The 21,321-nt window shown below is 31.2% G+C and overlaps 9 protein-coding genes and 1 non-coding gene across 10 annotated transcripts; 5 read left to right on the top strand and 5 right to left on the bottom strand.

Annotated features, from left to right (window-relative positions):
* Positions 1-460: 460 nt before the first annotated feature.
* On the top strand, positions 461-2,053 carry TVAGG3_1003800 (ankyrin repeat and SOCS box-containing protein 4 family; the record flags this gene model as incomplete). The annotated part of the gene is made up of 1 exon (XM_001316972.1): positions 461-2,053. One exon carries the CDS (start codon positions 461-463, stop codon positions 2,051-2,053), a length of 1,593 nt encoding a protein of 530 aa, XP_001317007.1.
* An 825-nt stretch (positions 2,054-2,878) lies between these two features.
* Positions 2,879-3,616, top strand: TVAGG3_1003810 (uncharacterized protein; the record flags this gene model as incomplete). Its single annotated transcript, XM_001316973.2, has 1 exon — positions 2,903-3,574. One exon carries the CDS (start codon positions 2,903-2,905, stop codon positions 3,572-3,574), a length of 672 nt encoding a protein of 223 aa, XP_001317008.1.
* A 125-nt stretch (positions 3,617-3,741) lies between these two features.
* TVAGG3_1003820 (armadillo (ARM) repeat-containing protein family) lies at positions 3,742-5,232 on the bottom strand (the record flags this gene model as incomplete). Its single annotated transcript, XM_001316974.1, has 1 exon — positions 3,784-5,232. The coding sequence occupies one exon, from the start codon at positions 5,230-5,232 to the stop codon at positions 3,784-3,786; it is 1,449 nt and encodes a 482-aa protein (XP_001317009.1).
* Positions 5,233-5,266: 34 nt separating this feature from the next.
* TVAGG3_1003830 lies at positions 5,267-5,338 on the bottom strand. The gene has a single exon. It is a non-coding gene; the product is annotated as a tRNA-Asp (tRNA).
* Positions 5,339-5,457: 119 nt separating this feature from the next.
* Positions 5,458-5,856, top strand: TVAGG3_1003840 (V-type ATPase assembly factor PKR1 family; the record flags this gene model as incomplete). Its single annotated transcript, XM_001316975.1, has 1 exon — positions 5,490-5,762. The coding sequence occupies one exon, from the start codon at positions 5,490-5,492 to the stop codon at positions 5,760-5,762; it is 273 nt and encodes a 90-aa protein (XP_001317010.1).
* A 140-nt stretch (positions 5,857-5,996) lies between these two features.
* Positions 5,997-7,026, bottom strand: TVAGG3_1003850 (uncharacterized protein; the record flags this gene model as incomplete). The annotated part of the gene is made up of 1 exon (XM_001316976.1): positions 6,037-7,020. One exon carries the CDS (start codon positions 7,018-7,020, stop codon positions 6,037-6,039), a length of 984 nt encoding a protein of 327 aa, XP_001317011.1.
* Positions 7,027-7,777: 751 nt separating this feature from the next.
* Positions 7,778-10,505, top strand: TVAGG3_1003860 (surface antigen family; the record flags this gene model as incomplete). Its single annotated transcript, XM_001316977.1, has 1 exon — positions 9,045-9,575. One exon carries the CDS (start codon positions 9,045-9,047, stop codon positions 9,573-9,575), a length of 531 nt encoding a protein of 176 aa, XP_001317012.1.
* Positions 10,506-10,747: 242 nt separating this feature from the next.
* TVAGG3_1003870 (Ser-tRNA ligase family) lies at positions 10,748-12,311 on the bottom strand (the record flags this gene model as incomplete). Its single annotated transcript, XM_001316978.2, has 1 exon — positions 10,787-12,292. One exon carries the CDS (start codon positions 12,290-12,292, stop codon positions 10,787-10,789), a length of 1,506 nt encoding a protein of 501 aa, XP_001317013.1.
* A 204-nt stretch (positions 12,312-12,515) lies between these two features.
* Positions 12,516-15,164, top strand: TVAGG3_1003880 (protein kinase protein; the record flags this gene model as incomplete). Its single annotated transcript, XM_001316979.2, has 1 exon — positions 12,616-15,042. One exon carries the CDS (start codon positions 12,616-12,618, stop codon positions 15,040-15,042), a length of 2,427 nt encoding a protein of 808 aa, XP_001317014.1.
* Positions 15,165-15,607: 443 nt separating this feature from the next.
* Positions 15,608-21,193, bottom strand: TVAGG3_1003890 (ubiquitin protein ligase protein; the record flags this gene model as incomplete). Its single annotated transcript, XM_001316980.1, has 1 exon — positions 15,608-21,193. One exon carries the CDS (start codon positions 21,191-21,193, stop codon positions 15,608-15,610), a length of 5,586 nt encoding a protein of 1,861 aa, XP_001317015.1.
* Between the last annotated feature and the right edge of the window lie 128 nt (positions 21,194-21,321).

Raw genomic sequence — 21,321 nt, forward strand, 5'->3', positions numbered from 1 at the left:
TCACGTAAGTTAGAAATGTTATAATTACATTAAAAAGCTCCAATGATACTTCAATTTTATATCCAAAATATGAATATTGATTTTGACTTATATTTGAAATTACAATTGATATGTAAATAATGATCTGACGATTATTTAATAAAAATTATGGAAATTAAGAAGTAATTCATAAATCTTTTTATTCTTTCAGTAACTTTTCAAAATATGATCAAATCATTCATATCTGAAGCCTGTCGATGCTATTTATCTTATTTATATTAAAATTTACACTTTTCCGACGTTTTGTCAGGGGCGTGAAGCGACCCAAAAATGTCGGAAAAGTGTAATTCTCAGATATATGATTATTTTTGCTTTTAATGCCGAACAGCATTTGAATCAAAAATAATCGTATGTCTGAGAATTATTCTTTCATTTTTTATCGTCTTTGTAAAATGTAAACTTACGACATTAAAAATTTTTAATGTCAGAACAAGACATTCTTCCAAACAAATACAGTGAATTGCGAGGTATTTATAAATCTTACATCGATACATGTAATGCATTGTATCAGTTGAAAACGGAAAATGAAGAAGAATTAAACTCAATTTACAAAATGATCAAAACAGAATTGATTGATTCAAAGAAATATCATCCTCGAAATATAATATACGATATCTTAAAGTTAATTGAATATAACAATCGCTATAAGAAATCATATTTATATCTTTGCAAACTCATATCTGATGATTTCAATATTAAATTTATTTGGAACTTGAATGTCAGTATCCATGAAAATGATACAATTTACAGAGCAATTATGGAAAATGACAAAGAAAGATTCATCGCACTCACTGAAGGATATTCATATCCATTGCTTAGAAGCAGTTTATATCCCTATAATAGTATTGGATATTCATTACTTGAATTATGTTGTTATCACGGAGCAGTTGATTGTTTCAAGTTCTTAAGAACAAAATATAAATCAGAAATATATAATAGATGTCTAGAATTATCATTTTTAGGAGGAAATCCAGAGATTATGAATGAGTGTTTGAAATATCGAAAACCAGATAAATGGTGCATGACTTATGCAATTATTTCACACAACATTGATTTTGTAGCATTCTTGAGGAATGAATACAAAATAGAGATCGATTTATATGATTGCGGATTGTTTAATAATCTTGAAGCGTTTTTAGTTTATTTCGATCAAACTAATGATATTGACAATTGCTTTATTTATTCAACGATGTTTAATATTCCAGCATTATGCGAATATTTCCTTTCACAAGGTGCAAATATCAATTATAAAAATCAAGAAGAAATCACCGCTCTTCATTTGGCAGCAATTAAAAATAGAAAAGAAGTAGTAGAATTTCTTCTTTCACATGGCGCAAATATCAATGAAATAAATGAAGATGGACAAACTGCTCTTCATTATGCGGCAAGTAACAATAGTAAAGAAACAGCTGAACTTCTTATTTCGCATGGTGCAAATATCAATGAAATGGATGAAGATAGAAAAACCGCTCTTCATTTTGCAATAAGTAGTGGTAGTAAAGTAACAGCTGAGCTTCTCATTTCGCATGGTGCAGATATCAATAAAAAAGATAGAGATGGGAAAACCGCTTTCCATATGGCAGCTGATCAAAATAGTAAAGCAATAGCAGAATTTCTGCTTTCACTTGGTGCAAATATCAATGAAAAAGATAAACGTGGACTAACTGCTCTTCATTATGCAGCAAGTAGAAATTATAAAGAAATGGCCGAATTTCTTATTTCTCATGGTGCAAATATCAAAACAATAGATGAAGATGGTAGAACCGCTTTTATTCATGCAGCAATGCAAAACAGTATAGAAACAGTCGAATTTCTGTTTTCACATGGTGCCCATATCAATCGAAAGGATCATTACGGTTCCACTGCTCTTCATTATGCAGCGCTTGGATATGCAGATGAAACAGTCAAATTCCTTCTTTTACATGGTGCACATATCGACGAAAAAATTGTAGAGGAGAAACTGCTCTTCATATTGCAGCATTTCAAAATAGAAAAGAAACAATCAAAATTCTAGTTTCACATGGTGCAAACCTCAATGAAAAAGATAAACGCGGAAAAACTGCTCTGAATTATGCAGCATGGCAAAGTAAAGACATAGCCTAATTTCTTATTTCGCATGGTGCAAAAGAGTAATGTTTCTATCTAAAACAGTTTTCTTTCTAAGTTTTTATAGAAATAAAAGCTCGTCTAATCTGATATCAGGGAGAAATATGTATACATAGCAGACAGTAAAAAAGAAAATTTTAATAAACTCTCATTTTTCCTTTAAATATGAATTAAAATATTTGTATTTACAAACGTAACTACGAAGGTCAATGAAAAAATACCATCGATTTTGGCTCAAGAAAGCATTCTAGCAAATATGGAATTTGCTTGTGAGCTGTCGCCAAATGATTCATGTTGAATCTAAAGAATTAGATGAAAGTTGGCTAGAAGGAATATCAGTTAGGCATTTTAAACAATATATGGTCCTTATTATATTCGTAGAAGGTTCTGTAAATAATATAAGCATATTTAGAAAAGTCTATTTCAATTCTCAAAAATTGTGGATTAAATATCCTTAAAATTCAGCTTGTGAGTTTCTACATCTATAAATATATATGTACATTCAAATAAAACAAAAATTTGTCCTCACAATCTACAGATGCTGAATGTAGTTTACTTAAGTTTGCAGTTTTTTTGTATCTTGAACGCCAATGTATGAATGCTTTGAATTTATACCTTTATTGCTAGCTTAATACGTTTACAACAAGGTGTCTATTCTCATTTGCACAGTTTTCAAATCAAAATTTCTTTAAAAATTTGACAAGATAATTGTGCGACCAATTATTTCATATCGTCAAAATTGATGAAGCGTTCATATATGGGAGACGATGATAGAAATAGACCACAAGGGGAATCGAAAGATCCAGATGTTCCAAGATATGATTGGGAATCGAATAAGAACCAAAATCCAGTTCATGATGGCAAAATTAATTGGGATTTTAAGAATCCCGATGCTGTAGAAGAAGAAATCAAAAAGATTGATAGAAATGTTAGATTTGATCTTAAATCAAGAACAAGAAAAGATATTCCAGAACCTGATGAGAAATTTTACAACTTTAGAGCTTCTGATATAGCTGTTGGCTTCAACAACAGACCACCAACATTTGCAAAAAGATCTGGTGCACCAAAAGAAAGAAAAACTGCAAGAATTAGATTTAATATCGATGGAGAATATTCCGATTTACTTCTTGAAGCTACATTCAACATTACAGAAGGATGTGATGAGATCCATAGCTTTTTAAAGGGCGAAATATTTATTCCTGAATCAGAATTCAATATCTCCATGGTTTTCCCACCAAAACCAGTAATCAATTCAAATCAACGCGATTTGTATACAATGAATATCGTTGGAAATGTACAACTCAATGTTACAATCAAATCTAAAGCAATTTTGAAACCAGAATGGCGCCAGAAGTTCAAGGAATTGTTAGAAGAAAAGGAAGCAGCGGCAAAAGCAGTTGAACCACAAGAACCTCCAAAAGAACCATAAAATATATTTTTTTTTTATTAAAAATCGTTTAGTAAACATGACAAAATATTAATACATTTTCATTTGATTGTTTTTTTATTCATTTCATTCTATATTTATAAAAAAATCCAAAATATTTTCAAAAATTATCAAAAAATTTAGCTAAATCAAAATAAAAATGGAGCCATGTTTCTATACAAATACAAATAATGTTTATAATACAAATATTTTTATACATCGTTGAATATTTGATCCAAATCTTCTATAAATCTGTACAAACATTCATTTTCATTATCATCTAATTCATTAAGTTCAATTATTTCCTCTCTAAGTCCATCAGGAAGATCAATTATCGAATTTTCTAATTTATACGGAGAATCTTTTATATTTTCTTCAACTTTCTTCAGATATTCATCAAGTATATGATCAGGAACTCCTCTAAGTTTTTCTAATCTTGTTTCGACACCTTTCATTTGAAATTCCAAAAAAATAACAACTGTTTCCAAAGCAACAGATATAAGTGCATTTAAGTTCTCATCAGAACTCTTAGAAACCATTTCAGCAAGTAAAGGAATCAAAGGATATTTATTTATCAAATAATTGCACTGACTTGGCGTAGAATATATCAACATGTATGCAAGTATCTTAATAATACTAATTTTAGCATCAGATGAGCAATTTTCTGAATTTTTGAACAAAGAATCATAAATTCTTCGAGAAATCAGCCAATGAACGACATAAGAAGATTTAAGTGGTGTGCCATAGTTAAGATAGTTGTATATTATATTTTCAATGAGTTTAAGAGATTTCTCGTAGTTAATTTTCGAATTAAATTTTGCTGAATTAATTACCCAGTTAAATATCAAATTTAAATTGTATTCGTCAAGTAGTTTACGTATTTTCTTTGTTTGATATATCAATTCATTCAGAAAACTCAACGCGTTGTAAATTGAATCTGGATACTGACAAATGTTGGTAAAACAGTCTGTAGCATTGCATTCTATGAAGTTTATAGCATTACTCTCTGATCTATGCACGAAACTCTTTAATGCTAAGAATGAATTCTTTGGAAAATTATAATATAACTGATAACTCATTATTAATGGGAATAAAGATGCAGAATTACTTAAATCATACTTTGTGGACCATACAGCAGCAGTAAAAACTAAAGCAGAATCAACAATTTCATTAAAATTTGGTAATAAATTTTGGATTGTTGAAACAATCGATCCACAAGATATCTGATCAAGGGCAGGAACAGTTTCTGGATCTCTCTCGATCATTTTTGCTAAAATTAAAAAAGTTGATTTTAATGAAATAAAATTCAAAAGTAATTGAATTGAATATTGTGGAAAAACAAGAGGTTCTGAATCAGGTAGATTAACGGTATGTATTTCAATTGCATATAAAATCAACTTTGCGATTTCGGGCTGAAGATTTTGAACTTGTAGATAAGAAAAGTAGGCTTCAAGTTGTTCAGGAGAAATGAGGGGCTTGTTAGAAGCGACTACATTAAGTAATTCAATAACTAGTTTTTGTTGTTCGTTGGAATCTAATAATTCTTTTGATATTTTTTCAATTTCAGGATAATTCTGTTCTTCATATGTTTTTGTTTCACGAGCTTGACCATCTATAATTAAGTTTGTAATGCTGGGTTCAATATCTACACCTTTCTCCATAAAAAAAAAAGAAACAAAAAAATAATGCAAAAAGCTCGGTCACCGGGAATCGAACCCGGATCAAAAGAACGACAATCTTACATGATAACCATTACACTATAACCGATTCACATCCTTAATTCTTATTGATAATTCCATGTACACTAACGATCACATTTTTGATCGTTCTCATTTCCAAATAAAATTTATGAATATCATGCATTATGGAATAGCTGTTAAGATATCGAAAGCTCTTCAAAATTTTTATAAAATTTTTCATGGCTAAATTTGGTTCTTTCTTCGATGAAATACGTGAAGCTCTCAAACCCGGCGTTACTCCATGGCTTATCACACTTGCTCGTGTTTCTATTGCTTTAGTATTTATTTATTCATTTATCTCAATGTATCTTGATTTCAATATTCATTTTCTTATTCTTTCTTTTATTTCGCTTGGGTTATTCCTATCATTTGAATATTCAGTCATATACATGAAGAAAAATGAAGAGTTCCTTCATGAAGGTGCAATCAAAACCCAGAAGAAAGAAGATTAATACAATCAACCAAAATCAACTTAGGTTTACTAAAATAGAAATGGTAATAAAATAGAATCTATCACAATCTAAATCTACAAAATTTTTTTTATCTGATTTTTTTTTTATTGTTTGGAATACAATTAGTAGTGAAAACATAATAGATTACATAAATAGATACTAAGGAAAAATCATTTCATCAATAAAATTTCAATATGAACTTAATTTTCACGTTTTTTTGAAATAAATATAATAGTTTAATACAATGCAAATAATATAATATATATAGTGTATGTTAAGCGTTAAGAAATTGGGAATAGCGATTATATGTCTGTGCGATTAAAATTGTATCAACAGGATCGTACGATTCCTTTCTAATAATGATACCTTTGGATGTTACAGAGAATTCTGATAATTCTATGTCATCTTCAAGAATATCACCAAGTTCTGAAGCATCTGTCTTACGTTTAAGGATATTTAATGTAGGTGCATCATCAAACTGAATCAGCTGGAATTTTGTCGCACTTTTATATTTAATTTCATATCTATTTCTTCCAATATCAAAGAACAGTCTGTTTGTATTAAAGAATCCATTGACAACATTGAACCGTGAGAATATCTGTAAGAACATATGTGGCTTGTAAACAATTCCAACTTCCCCGGTGACAGAAAACTTATATGAAGGAACAACAGCTTGTTTTCTAACGTATTCTTCGGGAGATACAAGGTTTGGCATATCGTCGTACATCGAAATTACGAAAAAGTTTGAAACACGAATCGCATATGCAGAAACTTGATTGAGTTCTTGAGATTTGATTCCATTTCTAAGTACTGATGGATATGATGTCGGAGAATTGTCTATTAGAATCTGTAGAACGACGCCTTTGACTGTGAGATCTAAAGGAATTTCTGTAATTTGAGCAATTTTCGTATAATCAGACTCAGAACAGTTCTGTACTTCATAAAAGTTCTTTATTGTACAAAATCTTCTTCTAATTGCAGATTTTGATTTTTGAATAAATAAAGCGCCTGTATGAGCTGCAATTGCAGTTAAATCACTATTTGGTGTATAGTGAGTTGAACCCCATATTGGAAATTGATGTGGTTGTTGCTTGTTGGCATTTTGAGGAGATAATGGAATGAATAACGTGTTCGGAATAAAAAATTGAAAGATATTTCCGATTTGAGGCTTGAGAGTATCTATATTAAACCCAGTTTTATACTCTATCGCGTCAAATGACTCTACATCTGCTTGAGGAACTTTCTTAGTTTCCTCCATTCAAAAAAATTGTCAACATGAAAAGTGACTTAGATAAAAAAGGGGGTTGCAAAAGAAAATCGGAGAAAAAAATAAGTTGTATCTAAGAAGAAATTGAGAAAAAATATGGTGTTACAGAAGAAAAACTCTATTATTCAAGATAGTAGCAATAAGCCAAATCAAAATCTTGAGATCCATTGATACTAAGTAAATAAAATAGTAGTTAACTTCATTTTCAATCCTATTTCTGATGCAATTAATACTGCGAAAAATGCTGATGAAAATTATTTCTTTTTTAGCGTTGAAGACGATTTCACTCCCAAAGAAGACGAACGCTTACGCAATCAGATTTCATTATCAGGCCATTATAAATTTGACGCATAATAATTCAAACATCTCGGTTATCTCAAGCTAATTCATGAAGGTTCCCTTGCTCCATCATAAGTGAAAAAAATGCCTTCTAAAGTGCAGATATTTGTACAACTATCTCTGCATGGACTAGTCATTGATAATAGAATAACAAAATAACTATGGCACTTTTTACGGGCGTATATAAGCCCAAAAAGTATCAAGCAACCATTGGAATATATATATTCACTTTTTAATCATCGTCCCTCCTCTCAAAAATTGACTATTATATTTTGAAAATAATCGTTAGGCCAATAGACATTTCAATTGGACAAAAGTACATTATCATGTAATATATTTTTTTCGTACTTGGTACACTTTTTTAAAACATTTTTATTTTGAAATCTTCTGAAAATTGAATGTATAATTTATATAAAAAGGTTTTTTTTTCTGAGTATGTCGATCGTCTTTATATCACCCTTAGTTTAACAAACAAGTGTTGATATATATATTATCATAAACAAAGGCGTAGAAAAGTGTGCTTGAACAATTCATTATGATTATGTTTTTAGCACTTCGTGACAAAGATATTGATTCGAGTTGTTATTCAAGTGATGGAAAAACCCTTACAGAAGTTAAAGATACATCACCCTATCTCAGAATATCATCCACATGCGAAATTATCAAGGATAATTGCTTCAACGGACTCAAAACTTTATTTTCCTTTTCATTTCAAGAAAATCCTAACTTAACGACAATTAGAGATAATAGTTTTAATGATTGTACAAATCTTACTATAATAAATTTATCATCATGCACCAAACTTAAAAAAAATATCTTCTTATGCATTTAATAGTTGTACTAATGTGAGTCAGATACTTTTACCAGAAGGACTCAAAGATATAGAATACAATGTATTCAATAGTAATATACAAATATCTAGTGTTAGAATTCCAGCATCTGTTAAAATAATAGGTAATTATGCATTTTATAACTGTTCTAAACTACAAAATGTTATTTTTGAAGAAGGGTCAAATTTAACTTCATTAGAAACTAGCGTATTTTCTGAAACTGCAATCACATCGTTTCAAATCCCAGAAAATGTATCCGCAGTCAGTGGATATGCATTTTCCGTTTACAAATTAACAGATCTTACAATACATCCTAATAATATCCACTTAACAAAAGATGGAAATGTTATTTATTCAAAAGATAAAAGTATTGTATTTTTAATTTTTAACAAAATCGGATATGAAATTCCAAAATCAGTCACAACTATTGGAGAGTGTTGCTTTTCAACTTCATCTATTAAAACAATTACAATTCCTGCAAATGTTGAAAGAATTGAAATTGCTGCTTTCTTTAGATGTAGGCGTTTGAAAAATGTTACTTTTTTAGGTCCAATAGATGACATTAATAATCAAGCATTTGATGGATGCGTAAACCTTGAACGAATTGTATTCCCTAATTCAACAATGTCTGTTAGCAGCTTGTCTTATCTTACATGGAGGAAGCCAAAACTTAGTTTGTCATTTACTTGCAAAATTCTATTTTATCAAAATACCATTGACAGAAATACAAATGTTTCAGTTTTATATATTAATGAGCCAAATCTTATTATTACACCAGATCTCTTGATTATGGATTCTAATCAAATCATCATTTATGAATATTGGGGATACAATCCTTATTATTCTATGAGTATTACAATTCCTAAATCAGTTAAAAAAATCGAAGCAAAAGCATTTGAAAATTCTAATCTTGCGAATATTTATTTCACAGAAGATTCTCAAATCAATTATATAGAGAAAGATGCATTTAGAAATTGTTCAAAAATAAGCTCATTTAGTTATTCATTTCCTTATTTAAAAACATTAGGAATGTCATCATTTAAAGATTGCATTAATTTAGAAAATTTTACATTTTCATCACCAAATTTGACTGTTATGAGTAATGCATTTGAGAATTGCATTAAATTAAAGAAAGTTAGTAATATTTTGAGTATTCCAGATAATTGTTTTTGTGGATGTACTAATTTAGAAGAAGTTACAATTCATGAAGGTGCAGAATCAATTGGGATTAAATCATTTGAGAGTTGTTCTTCATTAAAAAGTATTAATATTCCACAATCTATTAAAATTATTTCAGAATATTCATTTCTTAATTGTAAGAAAATAAGTTCAATTATATTCAATGAAACAAATTCACTTGATATTTTTTTCAATTAATTCTATTTCAGAATGCGGATCTCTTACAAATATCAGTAATTTTTCATCAGATAAATACAAATGTATTGATAATACTATTTACCAAATAAACAATACTAAATGGGAACTTATTTTTCATTTGAGTCAATCAAAAGACAAAGAACTCAGTATTAACTGCTATGTTATCTGTAGTTATTCATTCAATTCCAGTAACAACATTGAGAAAATCAAAATCATATCAGATAGTGTTTCTGTTATTGAACATTACTCATTCAACAACTGCTTAAATCTCAAATACATCAATTTCCCACTTTCAGTTTCAGATGTTGAAGTTAATGCATTCCATGACTGCGAATCTCTTCAATGCCCTGTTATTGAAAATACATCTCCTGACTATCTTCACCTGATTGCTGAATCAGGGATTCCTCATAAACTTGTAAAAACTTGTTTTGTTGTTCATGTTTCTCAGAATCATTTAAGTATCAAATACATATGGGATTCTTCTCCTCAGCTATTCTGGAAACGACTTTCTAAATATTTTTTTTGTATAATGTATGAAAATGCATAATTATCTCGGTAGAACATCATTATGCTAATGTTTCCCCCTTACAATTTTTGGAAATTTTGTTGCAACACTCTCAATTAGCTCAAAGATTGAGAGATTTTGAATAAAACATTTATGCAATTCAGAAATTAATGGCACGCTTACCATTTTCTAAAGATAGTCCAACGAAAAGCGACACTCTTCTAATTTTTTTCTAGGGTTACTGATCTCTTCCTTTCTGCTCGTCATACCGGAAATGAAAGAAATGATTGATTAAGCCTAATTTATTACTCCAATTGGCAACTATCATGTATAGTAAACTTAGTTGTATTATCAGTTATTGACACTCTTGCTTTTTATCTAAATATTCTGAGGTAAAAAGTTAATAATTATTAATAATTTTGTTTGGATAAGGTCATTTTAAATCACTACATAGTACTTTTTATTACTGTTATACTTTTTTGCAATTACAGTAAAGATATGTTGATATAATACAAGCATGCCAGAAAGTCGAAGTGCACCATTAAAAAAAATCTCAAACTAGATTTTTTGATATCAAATTCATTAACTGCACGATTCTTTGATTTAAATGATTGTTAATCAAACAATGATGTAACTCTTTTTATTGAAAATATATGAATAGTTAAAAATAGAATAATAATAAATAAAAAAATGAAGAAAAATCTGTTTAAACGCTTGTGTTGCCATCAACTCCCTGAACAGCCTTAGCATCCTGAACGAATGGGATGAAGTCGATGTTCTTGAAATCTGGGACAGCGCAGTGTTCTGACTGGAGGTCGAGATCTGGCTTGTTGTAGTCCTCGTCGGAGTGGTTCTCGTTGATCATGAGTTCTCTCATGTATGGCTGGAGAACCTTTGGAATTCTGATACCTGTTGGTGTCTGGTAGTTCTCGAGGATGCAGCAGAGTGTTCTCTCTGTAGCGCAAAGTGTAGCGTTGAGCATGTGGACGTATTCCTTCTCGCCATCTTTGTTCTTTCCGTGGCCGTATCTGATGTCGAGCTTGCGGGACTGGAAGTCCTTGCAGTTTGAAGCGGAAACGAGTTCACGGTACTGGTTGTATGATGGGAACCATGCTTCGATATCGACCTTACGAGCTGTTGAGTAGTTGAGTTCGCCAGAGACGACTAAGACAGCGCGGAATGGAAGGCCGAGGGATTTGATGAATTCGCATGAGTTGTGGACCATCTGCTCGTGCATCTTCTGGGATTCACCATTGTGTGGTGATGTGATGCAGAACTGTTCGACCTTCTCGAACTGGTGGACACGGAAGATACCCCAGTTATCCTTGCCGGAAGCACCAGCCTCTTTACGGAAGCAGGATGAGAAGCCGCAGTACTTCTTTGGTAATTGAGAATCATCGAGGGACTCGTTGAGGTGGTAACCGCAAAGTGTCTGCTCGGATGTAGCGATAAGGAACATGTCGTCCTTTGGATCGTTTGTTGGGGAGTCGATGTGGTATAATGTCTCCTGGAAGTCTTCGAGCTGGCAAACGCGGGCCATAACTTCACTCTTCATGAAGAATGGTGTATGGATGGCTGTGTAACCGTGGGCCTGGAGGAAATCAAGGCCGTATCTGAAGAGAGCCTGGTTGAGCTTAAGAGCCATGCCCTTGAGGTAGTAGCCACGGTGGCCGGCAACGCGAGCACCACGTTCTGGTTCGTAACCATCGATCATAGCAAGTAATTCGTTGTGTGGCTTGAAGTTTGGAATCTCTGGGATCTTGCCGCACTGCATGATGACCTTGTTGTTAGCTTCATCGAGAGAAACTGGGACTTCTGGTTCGATCATGACACCAACTGTAGAAAGTTCCTTCTCGACCTTGGCGAAGAGCTCATCACGCTTGGCTTCGAGCTCTGTGATCTTCTGGGCTAATTGACGGCACTTTTCCTTGACGGCTTCCATCTCTTCTGGAGATAATTTAACACCACCCTTTGGCTTGAGGGAGGCTTGAGCCTGATTCTTCTCCTTCATTGTGTCGGCGACGGCCTTGAGAGCGGCACGGTATTCCTCATCGTCCTTAACGATTTGGTCAATTAACTCTGGTGGGCGATTGCGCTTCTTTTGGTTGTCACGCCAAACTTGGAGCTCGGCATCTGTCTTTCCACGGAAATTCTTGATATCGACACCGGCTGTGAAAACTTGAGCTGTGGATGACTTCTTCGCTGCTGACATTTCAGGTAATGGTTCTGGCCACTCCACACTCAATTTTTTCTGAGAGGTAAGAATTTGGCTGGATAAATGAAATAATCGTATTTGTCTTATGTTTGTGAGTAACTTTTTTCCCAGCGTGAAAATTTCTCTCGATATTCTGCCAAATTACATTTCAATTCGGCCAATTAAATTACACGTTAAATTTATATTAAGTGAAGTGTTTGTGAAAAGACTATAAATATATCGCATTCTCAATAACACACTTAAATAGTTTGTAAAATTGTTCAATTTAGGCCGAAATTGTAGAGTTTTTCAAGGTTTTAATATTTTTGTCACTTTTTAAAATGCAAGAAATTCCCAACACATTATCAGCCTTAGAATCAGAGTTTCCTGAACTGGTAATGTCGTTGGAGAACATAAAAAAGGATAATACTATCAAAGAAACAAAAAGATATGTTATTTATCACGGAATTGATTCGAAAAGTAACCAAGAAGTATCAATAAAGGAATTTACTGCAGACACTTTGACTAAAGAAGATGAATTACGCTATGTTACCGAAATTTATCTTCAAAGAAAATGTAATCATAGATTTATTTCACAAATTTTAGGGTTTACAACAAAAAAACCATTTGCAATCATTACAGAATTCTTTAAGAATGGTGTTATGGCTGAGAAATTATACAGAAATAATAACAAAATCGCATTTTCTGGAACTCACCTTTCAACTATCGCTCTTGCACTTACACATTCTTTATCTTATATGCATAACATAGGAATATCTCATGCAAACATCTCAGCAAATACAATTTCATTAGATGATAAGAACATTTCGCGTTTAAATTTCTTTGATTTTGCAAAAACTGGCAAAATGCAACTAAATTCAGAGCAACCTATTATTTCAAACGCACCAGAAACATTAAAAGACAATACATATACCTCTAAATCTGACATTTTTTCGTTGGCCTTTATTTTTTATGAATTTTCAGAAGGAATTAATCCATTTGCAAACAAAAACGACAAAGAAATAGCAGAACTAATTAATAATCCGTCAAAATTCTTACAGTTTTCTTCATCTCCGGCTGAATTACAAAAATTAATTCTTGATTGTTGGGACCAGAACCCAAAGAAACGTCCAGAAGCAATCAAAATATTCGAAATGTTCAGTAACGGCCAAGTTTTCTTCAATAAAACCGAAACAAAGAGAATTAATAATATATCTCAAAAAATCCTTGAAAATTTCAAAGCAAGAGAAGAATCAGATGAAATAATATCAAAAGAAATCAAGCTTCCTGACCCTCCACAGCGTTATTTTGACTTCTACAACTTTGATCAATCTCCTGAGTTCCAAATTGACGAATCCTTGATATCCAACCCTTCCCAGCCCAAGTTCATCGAGAATCTCAGGTTAATTGCTTCGAATCTTAACGATAATACTGCAAAGAAATTTTATGATTTGACAGCTCAGTTTACGACGCCCAAATACGCATCACATATCAGGCAATATGTTCTAGATACTTATTTCCAAGCAATGTCCTCAACTAAGAAGCTCATTGACGTTTGTTACGAAAATCAATTTTATTTCCATCTTCCTCTCACAGATGACTTAATAAATTCATCGATAGATGTGATAACAGCCTTATTCATATACAGGCCCGTCTTAATTACGAGCGATCTCTTCGAAATAATTAAATTTATTATAGAAAAGAAGCCGAAGGACGCTATCACGTTATACAGCCTGTATATACGTTCATTACCACCAATACATGTTTCGTACCATCCTTTGATGGTTCTTCTTGATAATTATCAAAAATTATTATCTCAATCTGCCTCTTCCATTCAGTTTGTACGATTCCTCAACCAGCTGATCAAATCCAACCACATAATGAAGTCGATTTTGCAGCCAAGACTCAGCAAAATCATAGAAAATCTGTTTAATACGCAAGATTTGGAAGTAATTAAGGAAACTTATTCATTTTTGCTCTGTAACAACATAACCTACAATGACTACAATGTAATCAACAAACATCTATCAAGAGCAGAGCCAATCCAGTCTTTGTTCCAATATTTGTTGTCTCAAAAGGGGAACTTCCCTCCTGATGTCACTTTTCTGTCACTTTTGGTAAATTGGTCGCAAGTTAGTACTACAGCGCAATATTGTTTATATCATTTTGCGCACCAATGCGAAGCCAATTCTTTATTAATTTCGAAAACAAATATTTGGCTGGACAAAAATTTTGTGAATCCTGATGGTTGTTTCATTTTGTTGTTGATTATTATGAAGTATAAATCAGTTGTACAGAACCTCGTGAAGCACACGCAATTGCCATTGATGCTGATGAAGTACGTGATGTCGAAAGATCCTTTTATTTTGATTTCAATTTCACAAATCACTCAAATTTTTGTGAAAAACCTGCAGACGTTCAATGTTTTTGATGAATGCGGTTTCTTCTCTTCTTTCTTCTCTGTTTCGTGCGAAATATCTGAGAAAATTGTTGGAGAACAAACAATGGCGATGCTGAGATATCTTTCGCAGTTTAGACATTCTACTGGTTTTGTTCATTATTACACAGCTTTGTGTAGGTTTTTGGCAATGCAAAACGAGTTGTCTGCACAGGCAATTACAACTATTTTGTGCATTTCCAAACAACCATTAGGTGCACAAAGTTTGGTTCAACTCAAATTGGAATCTTACTTCCATTCTCTGTTGAATATCCCTGAATACAGACAAATTGCAACTGAGTTCTTTAGAAATATTGGTGTTGCAGTTTAATAAATGTTTTTTATATGTTGTTATTATGTTTGAAAGCGTTATATTAAACAAATAACTTTGTTTGCATATTTAAATAGTATTCTACACTCTTCTCATTAAAAAAAATCCTTTTTCTCTTGTATTGATGGGATTAATGTAACGAACAAACAATAATGATTAAAATTCAATCTTGTGTTATAGATATAAAGTATGCTTTTAGAACTTTATTCAATTATAACAATGAATTTCACAGTAAATCTAAAATAATAATTCTCAGACATACGATTATTTTTGATTCAAATGCCGTTCGGCATTAAAAGCAAAAATAATCATATACCTGAGAATTACACTTTTCCGACATTTTTGGGTCGCTTCGAGCCCCTGACAAAACGTCGGAAAAGTGTAAATTTTCATTATGATTCCTCATGAATCATTATAAGCATTCAGAAAATAGGATAAATTAGTACTGAAATAGCTGAAGTTCATTTATATAGAAAGTTTATTAGGATAAATCAGTTCTGAAATAGCCGAAGGGCAATATAAAATTGAGAAAGTGATAAAAAATATCGTTTAGAATAAAAAAATCTTATGCAAATTCAAATGATTTGCAGTTGGTTATTGCTATTTTAAGCATCTTGGACATCTCTTCGACTGAAGAGTATAATGGAATATTGATCATATTTACACATGTATGTGCTGTTGGAAGGCGAGGAGGATCACCACCGGAAGAGAGAACAATGCTTAAGTCTCCTGAAGGAACTTGAGACATTCCAGTTATGAATGAGATTAGCAAATTCATCTCTTCATTAGAAAATGTTCTTATTGCATCATAAAACATTTTCACTGTTTGATGATCTTTTGTGAATGGATGTTCATATGAACAACATTTAATGAAATCTTCAACATCAATCACAGAATATCCACAAATAGCAAGTTCCACTTCCAATGGAGTAAAGCAGTTCAATTCCTCTTTGGATATTACTGAATAGAATCCATCTCTGATGATCTTATATTCTCTTTCATGGTCTCTGAGAATGAATTGATTGATATACAACTCAATGTATTTCTCTTTGTTTTCATTAGTAACATCAACATTTTCTCCATTCTCAATCAATTTGATAGTTTTGTTATCAATTGATAAAGAGAATGTTAAACAAAGATCTGTAACATCATTTTCTTTGATATACATCAATGAATCATATATCTGTTCATCAATTGCTTTGACATCTCTTATTGTTGGCTTCCTGTCTTTTAGGAATTTATAGAAATAACTTTCCATTCTTCTGTTTATAGGAATATCTTCTATCAATGCTCTTCCTAAAATCATTCCATAAACCATCAATAGATCATCGTAATCATCAATCAATGATTCATCTATAATTTTCTTTGGCTCGTGTCTTCCTCTTTCGTTTAGATAGAAATAACTATCTTTTTCATCAAATATACTACTGATGAATGAAGAAATCCAATCTTTGAACAAACCACCTTCATCAATGCCTTTTTCTCCAACAAAATGAACATAAATTATTGATTTCATGATATCCATATCTGACTTATCTAATATTGTAGAAATTGTATCTTCAATGATTTTATTTCTTTCGATTTCAATGTCGAATTCACAATAGTTCAATTTGGACCTTTCTTTCCTCACGAAGTCTTTGTGTTTCATTGGGAATGAAACGATTTCAGGATACCATTTGAAAAGAACAACTTCGTTTAATGATTCAATATCATTTGAAAGGAATTCAACTTGTTTTTCATTCCTCTTTAAAATTGCCCAAAAATCGTTTTCACAAAGAGATTTGGGTAAATTGATTTTCATGTTTGATTTCATCTGATCTTCAATGAATTGTTTTGTGATCTGCTTCAAAGGACCACTGTGATCTCTTCTTGGGCAAACAACATTGATCATTGATGAAATAGATTTAGCTCTTCCTGGATGATAGAACTTTAAGCTGATGTCTAATGCGTTGAGTATTTCTTTTTGAAATGAATTACATTCATCTTCTGTCATAAATTTTAAGAATGTTAATGGTTCATATTTTGTGTTTTGATCAAATTGCAAAAGAGTTTTTTCGACATGACTTCTCACGAAAGTTTGTAATTCTCCTTTTCCTTCTTTGTTCATCTTCAACCAGATTGAAGTGATGTAATTTTCGCATTTGCTAACACATTTGATTAATGAGTATTTGATAAATGAAGTAATATCGATATCAATACTATTTTTGACTTTTGATATTATTTGCAAATAATTTCTCATTGAATCTTGAGTTAGTTCATATAATTTGCTTTGGATTTTCTCACATAAACTATTAAGAATCTTTGATTCAAAAAGTGGAATGAAGTTTTGAGATGAACTGTTCAAAATGATTAAGAGATTCGAGTATTCATTGAGATCAATATCATTTGAATTAAGATACTTTTCTACTTTAGAGAAAATTGGATAAAATAGTTTACCATCTGTGCAGTAATTTGCCAAAATTTCAGAACAAAAGATTCTAATTTTCTGGTTTGTATTTTTTTGGACAAAAATTCGAACCAAAGCATCAAAGAGATTTGTTGAATAAATTTGAGGGATCTTTGTTGTTTGAACCTCAAGCTTTCTCAAAGAATTCAAAATGGATAAGCATTCAATAAGTTTCTCATATTCTTCGCATGTTTCGAGAGTTTGAATATCACCAGAAATCCATTGTTCGACATAATCAGGAGATTTTTCAATAATTTGGATATCATTAATATCGAGAAGTTTTGGAACATTAGGAACATTTGATTGATAATACATCAACTTTATATCATCAGGAACATTATTTAATGAAACATCAAGAAATTGGGATTTTTCTTCATAGAAAATAAATTCTTTTGTCAAACGATTAATTTCTTCTGGAGAGTTCCAATTATGGCAAATTGATCTATTAATCTTTGTAATTTCATCTAATTCAACATCTTTTTGGATATAGATTCCTGTAGAATGAAAGAGATCTGTTGTTTTATAAACAAACAAAAAGGAATCTTCAGCATGAATGAATTTGTCATAATTAATAACCTGTGAATTCTTCTTCTTGAGAGTTTTCTCAACAAGATTCTTATGAATCAACAAAGATAACTCAATGACTCTTAAGTTATTTGTTTTCAGAATCATTTCGAAAAGTTTTACCCATCCATTAAGGATGATCTTCATTGTTGGAGAATGATTTGTCAAATCGATTTGTGTTAAGCTGAAAAATACCTCCAAAATAATAAAGATACTTTCTTTTTCAATATCGGAGTTGAGTTTTTCGATACTCCATTGAATAAATAAATGTGATAATCCAGCAACTTGTGTCAAAAACTTTAGAGTTGTAATAACTTCGTATGTTAATGAAGAGTTATTTTGATAATACTTGCTTCCAATTGCGAATATATCATCAAATAATTTTGAAATTGATACATTTCTCATATAGAGAAAATGAAGAGGGGATTTGATAGCTAATAATTGCAAAATAAACAAAGCAATTTGAAAATACTCTGTATTAAGCATGTGAATAATTTCTTCAATGAAATTAAGAAATGTTGATGAAGTGAGTTTGAATTGATCAATGTTTTCTCTGAAAACAAAATTCAAGTTTGATGTTCTTTCAATTGGACGATAAATCATTGTAATCGTTTTGTATGTTGGAGGCGTATCAAGAAATGAATCAATTAATTGAGAAAAGATTGATGTTAAAGTGATTCTTCCGGATTCTCGCGTGTACATCAAGCTGTAAACTTGGGATAAGGTTCTATCATTATAGTCCATTAACATACTCAAAATTTTGTCGAACTGATTAGATATAACGAATTCATCTGTTGTCATAATGTAGTCTACAACCTTTTTAATCAGCAGTTCTTTGTCATTTGGAGAATAATATGATGAAGGAATGAAAGGAATAATGGCGTATATTGAATCGTTATTCAAATAACTACAGCAATTCAAGAATCGTTCTGTAAAATATGGATGATTTATCTTCCTGACAATTTTTGCTATTCCAAGTAAATTCTTTGCTGTTATTTTGTTAATCTTGATATCAGAAAAGAATATATCAAATATTGCAGAATTGATGTCTTTTGGATCTATTTTAAGTGATAAGGTTAATTCATGATTGCCATTACTCAAGAAATTACAAACTATTGGAATTGCATACTTTGAAACCATCTTTAAAATATCATCTTTTACATCATGGAAGTTATCGATTACAACCATTGCTAATGATTTATCAAATTTTGTATTAAATAGATTTAAAAATGCATTGATAAACTTCATTGATAATTTGACGTTGTTATTTAGCAAATTGGATTTCCAAAGATTTTTGAGGAAATCAATAGTGAAATAGAGAGAAGCTCTTGATTTTGCTTGAGTTTTCATTATGGATGAAATATCTCTAACAATATACTCAAGTAAGAGCTCTAAGCAGTCATAGCAATTTTTATTGATATGACTCATGTTATCATTGATTGAATCATAGAAATACTTGCAATAAGCAATTGCATTTATCCTTGTTTTGGTTTCGAATTTCTCCATTGAATCTGCGATCTTTCCTCCAATATAGACAAAGTAAAGAACATTTTCAGGGACAGGTGGAAAGAATGAATAGTTCTTGTCATGGGCAAAATGCATTGAGTTCCAATATAATATTGAATGATAATAAAATATCTTTGATTGATTAGAAAATGACTTAGGAACAAATAAAGATGTTGCTGTGAAATCTTTTGAATGGATAAAGTCATTGATTTCTTTGAATTCTTTATCAGATATCTTGACCGAACTAAATGATGTTGGATCTAGAGAACAATAACCAAATAATGATGAAATTGAAAATGCAATGAACAATGAAATCTTCTTATCATCATCTAAATTTTGATCAATTTTTGTACTTTGTATCGTGAAAGGAACTTTCCAAAACGTGTATGGAATATCATTGATTACATTTATTATCTTGTTTAATGCATTTGGAGATGAAAAAGGATCAATGGTGATATTTGGGTGAGAGACAATTAAATTGGTTAGGAATCTTTGAAGTGCTTCTAATTTCTTCTCATCATTAACAAAAATGGAGATCATTTCTGAAACTGTTTCATTGAGATCTTCCGCATAACAGAGCAAAAATGATTCATAAGCATCTGCTGTTGCAACATACCTTACAATTATGTTTGACCAGAGTTCGTTATCTTTGATAGAAATATCAATCAGTTCTGAGAGATTTATATCCTTCAAGAGATCTTTGTTTTGAGAGTTCTTAATTATTTCTTTGATTGTTTCATAATCTAATGCATAGCTCATGAACTTGAAGCAATATTCTGCATCTGAAAGACTTTCTTTTGACTTTTGAATGGCATATTTGTTGAGTTTGAAAGGCAAATGTACCGATTGGTTTTTCAGTATGTTCCAGATTTCATCATTCATATTGTTTTCATCAATGAACGCAACAAAATACTCGATTGCTTTAATGTTATGTTGAAAGCAATACATAATTATATCATAAGCCTTAGAATAATCGATAAAAATATCAACATTATCTTTGATTATTTCGATTGGTAAAATTGATAAAGATGTTAATCCATTATGGGAGATTATTCTTTCAACAAGTGATTTCTTATTCATATAATATGACTGTGGTGGACGGATTCCAAGCTTGACCAGGTTTTCAACGATCCTTTCGGATCCCAGGAAATCAATGTTTTGTTTCATTAGCAATTGATTGGTATATTCCATAATGTCATTAGATAATTGAATCCCTTTCAAACATAATACATAGAGAACAGATTCAAGTAAGGAAGGATTCGAGTTTGAAAGAATATCTGAAATTACATCTTTGCTAATTGACTCATACTGTTTGAAGATATCATTATCATCAGTACATGTATAGAACATCAGCATGCAAAATAAAATTTTCGATAATGTATCTTTCTGATTTTGTAGATATTCGTGAACTTCTCTAATTGTATTAGTAACACTGCCTTTATCATAAGGATTCCTTTCTAGTATATCTTGAATCGCGTGTAATGTCATCCAATTGATGGATTTTGTCGAAATTGCATTGTGAATCAATTGATTTAATGTCTTGTCAGCATCATGTATGGTCTCATGAGTCAATGGACCTGTCTTGCATGTGTTTTCATCAAAGGATCCAAAGTCCACGCTAAATCCTTCGTCCATTTAGACAAATGATTTTTTTACATCAAATTTGTGAAAGATTTGCGGTTTGCTTCCAAATATGAGTAATGAACGTTTATGGAAGACATTCATATAAAAATCTGATCGAAAATGATAATTCCGAGATAAAT

This window comes from Trichomonas vaginalis, chromosome I, assembly GCF_026262505.1.
Source record: "Trichomonas vaginalis G3 chromosome I, whole genome shotgun sequence".
In the NCBI taxonomy this organism is placed as follows: Eukaryota; Parabasalia; order Trichomonadida; family Trichomonadidae; genus Trichomonas; species Trichomonas vaginalis.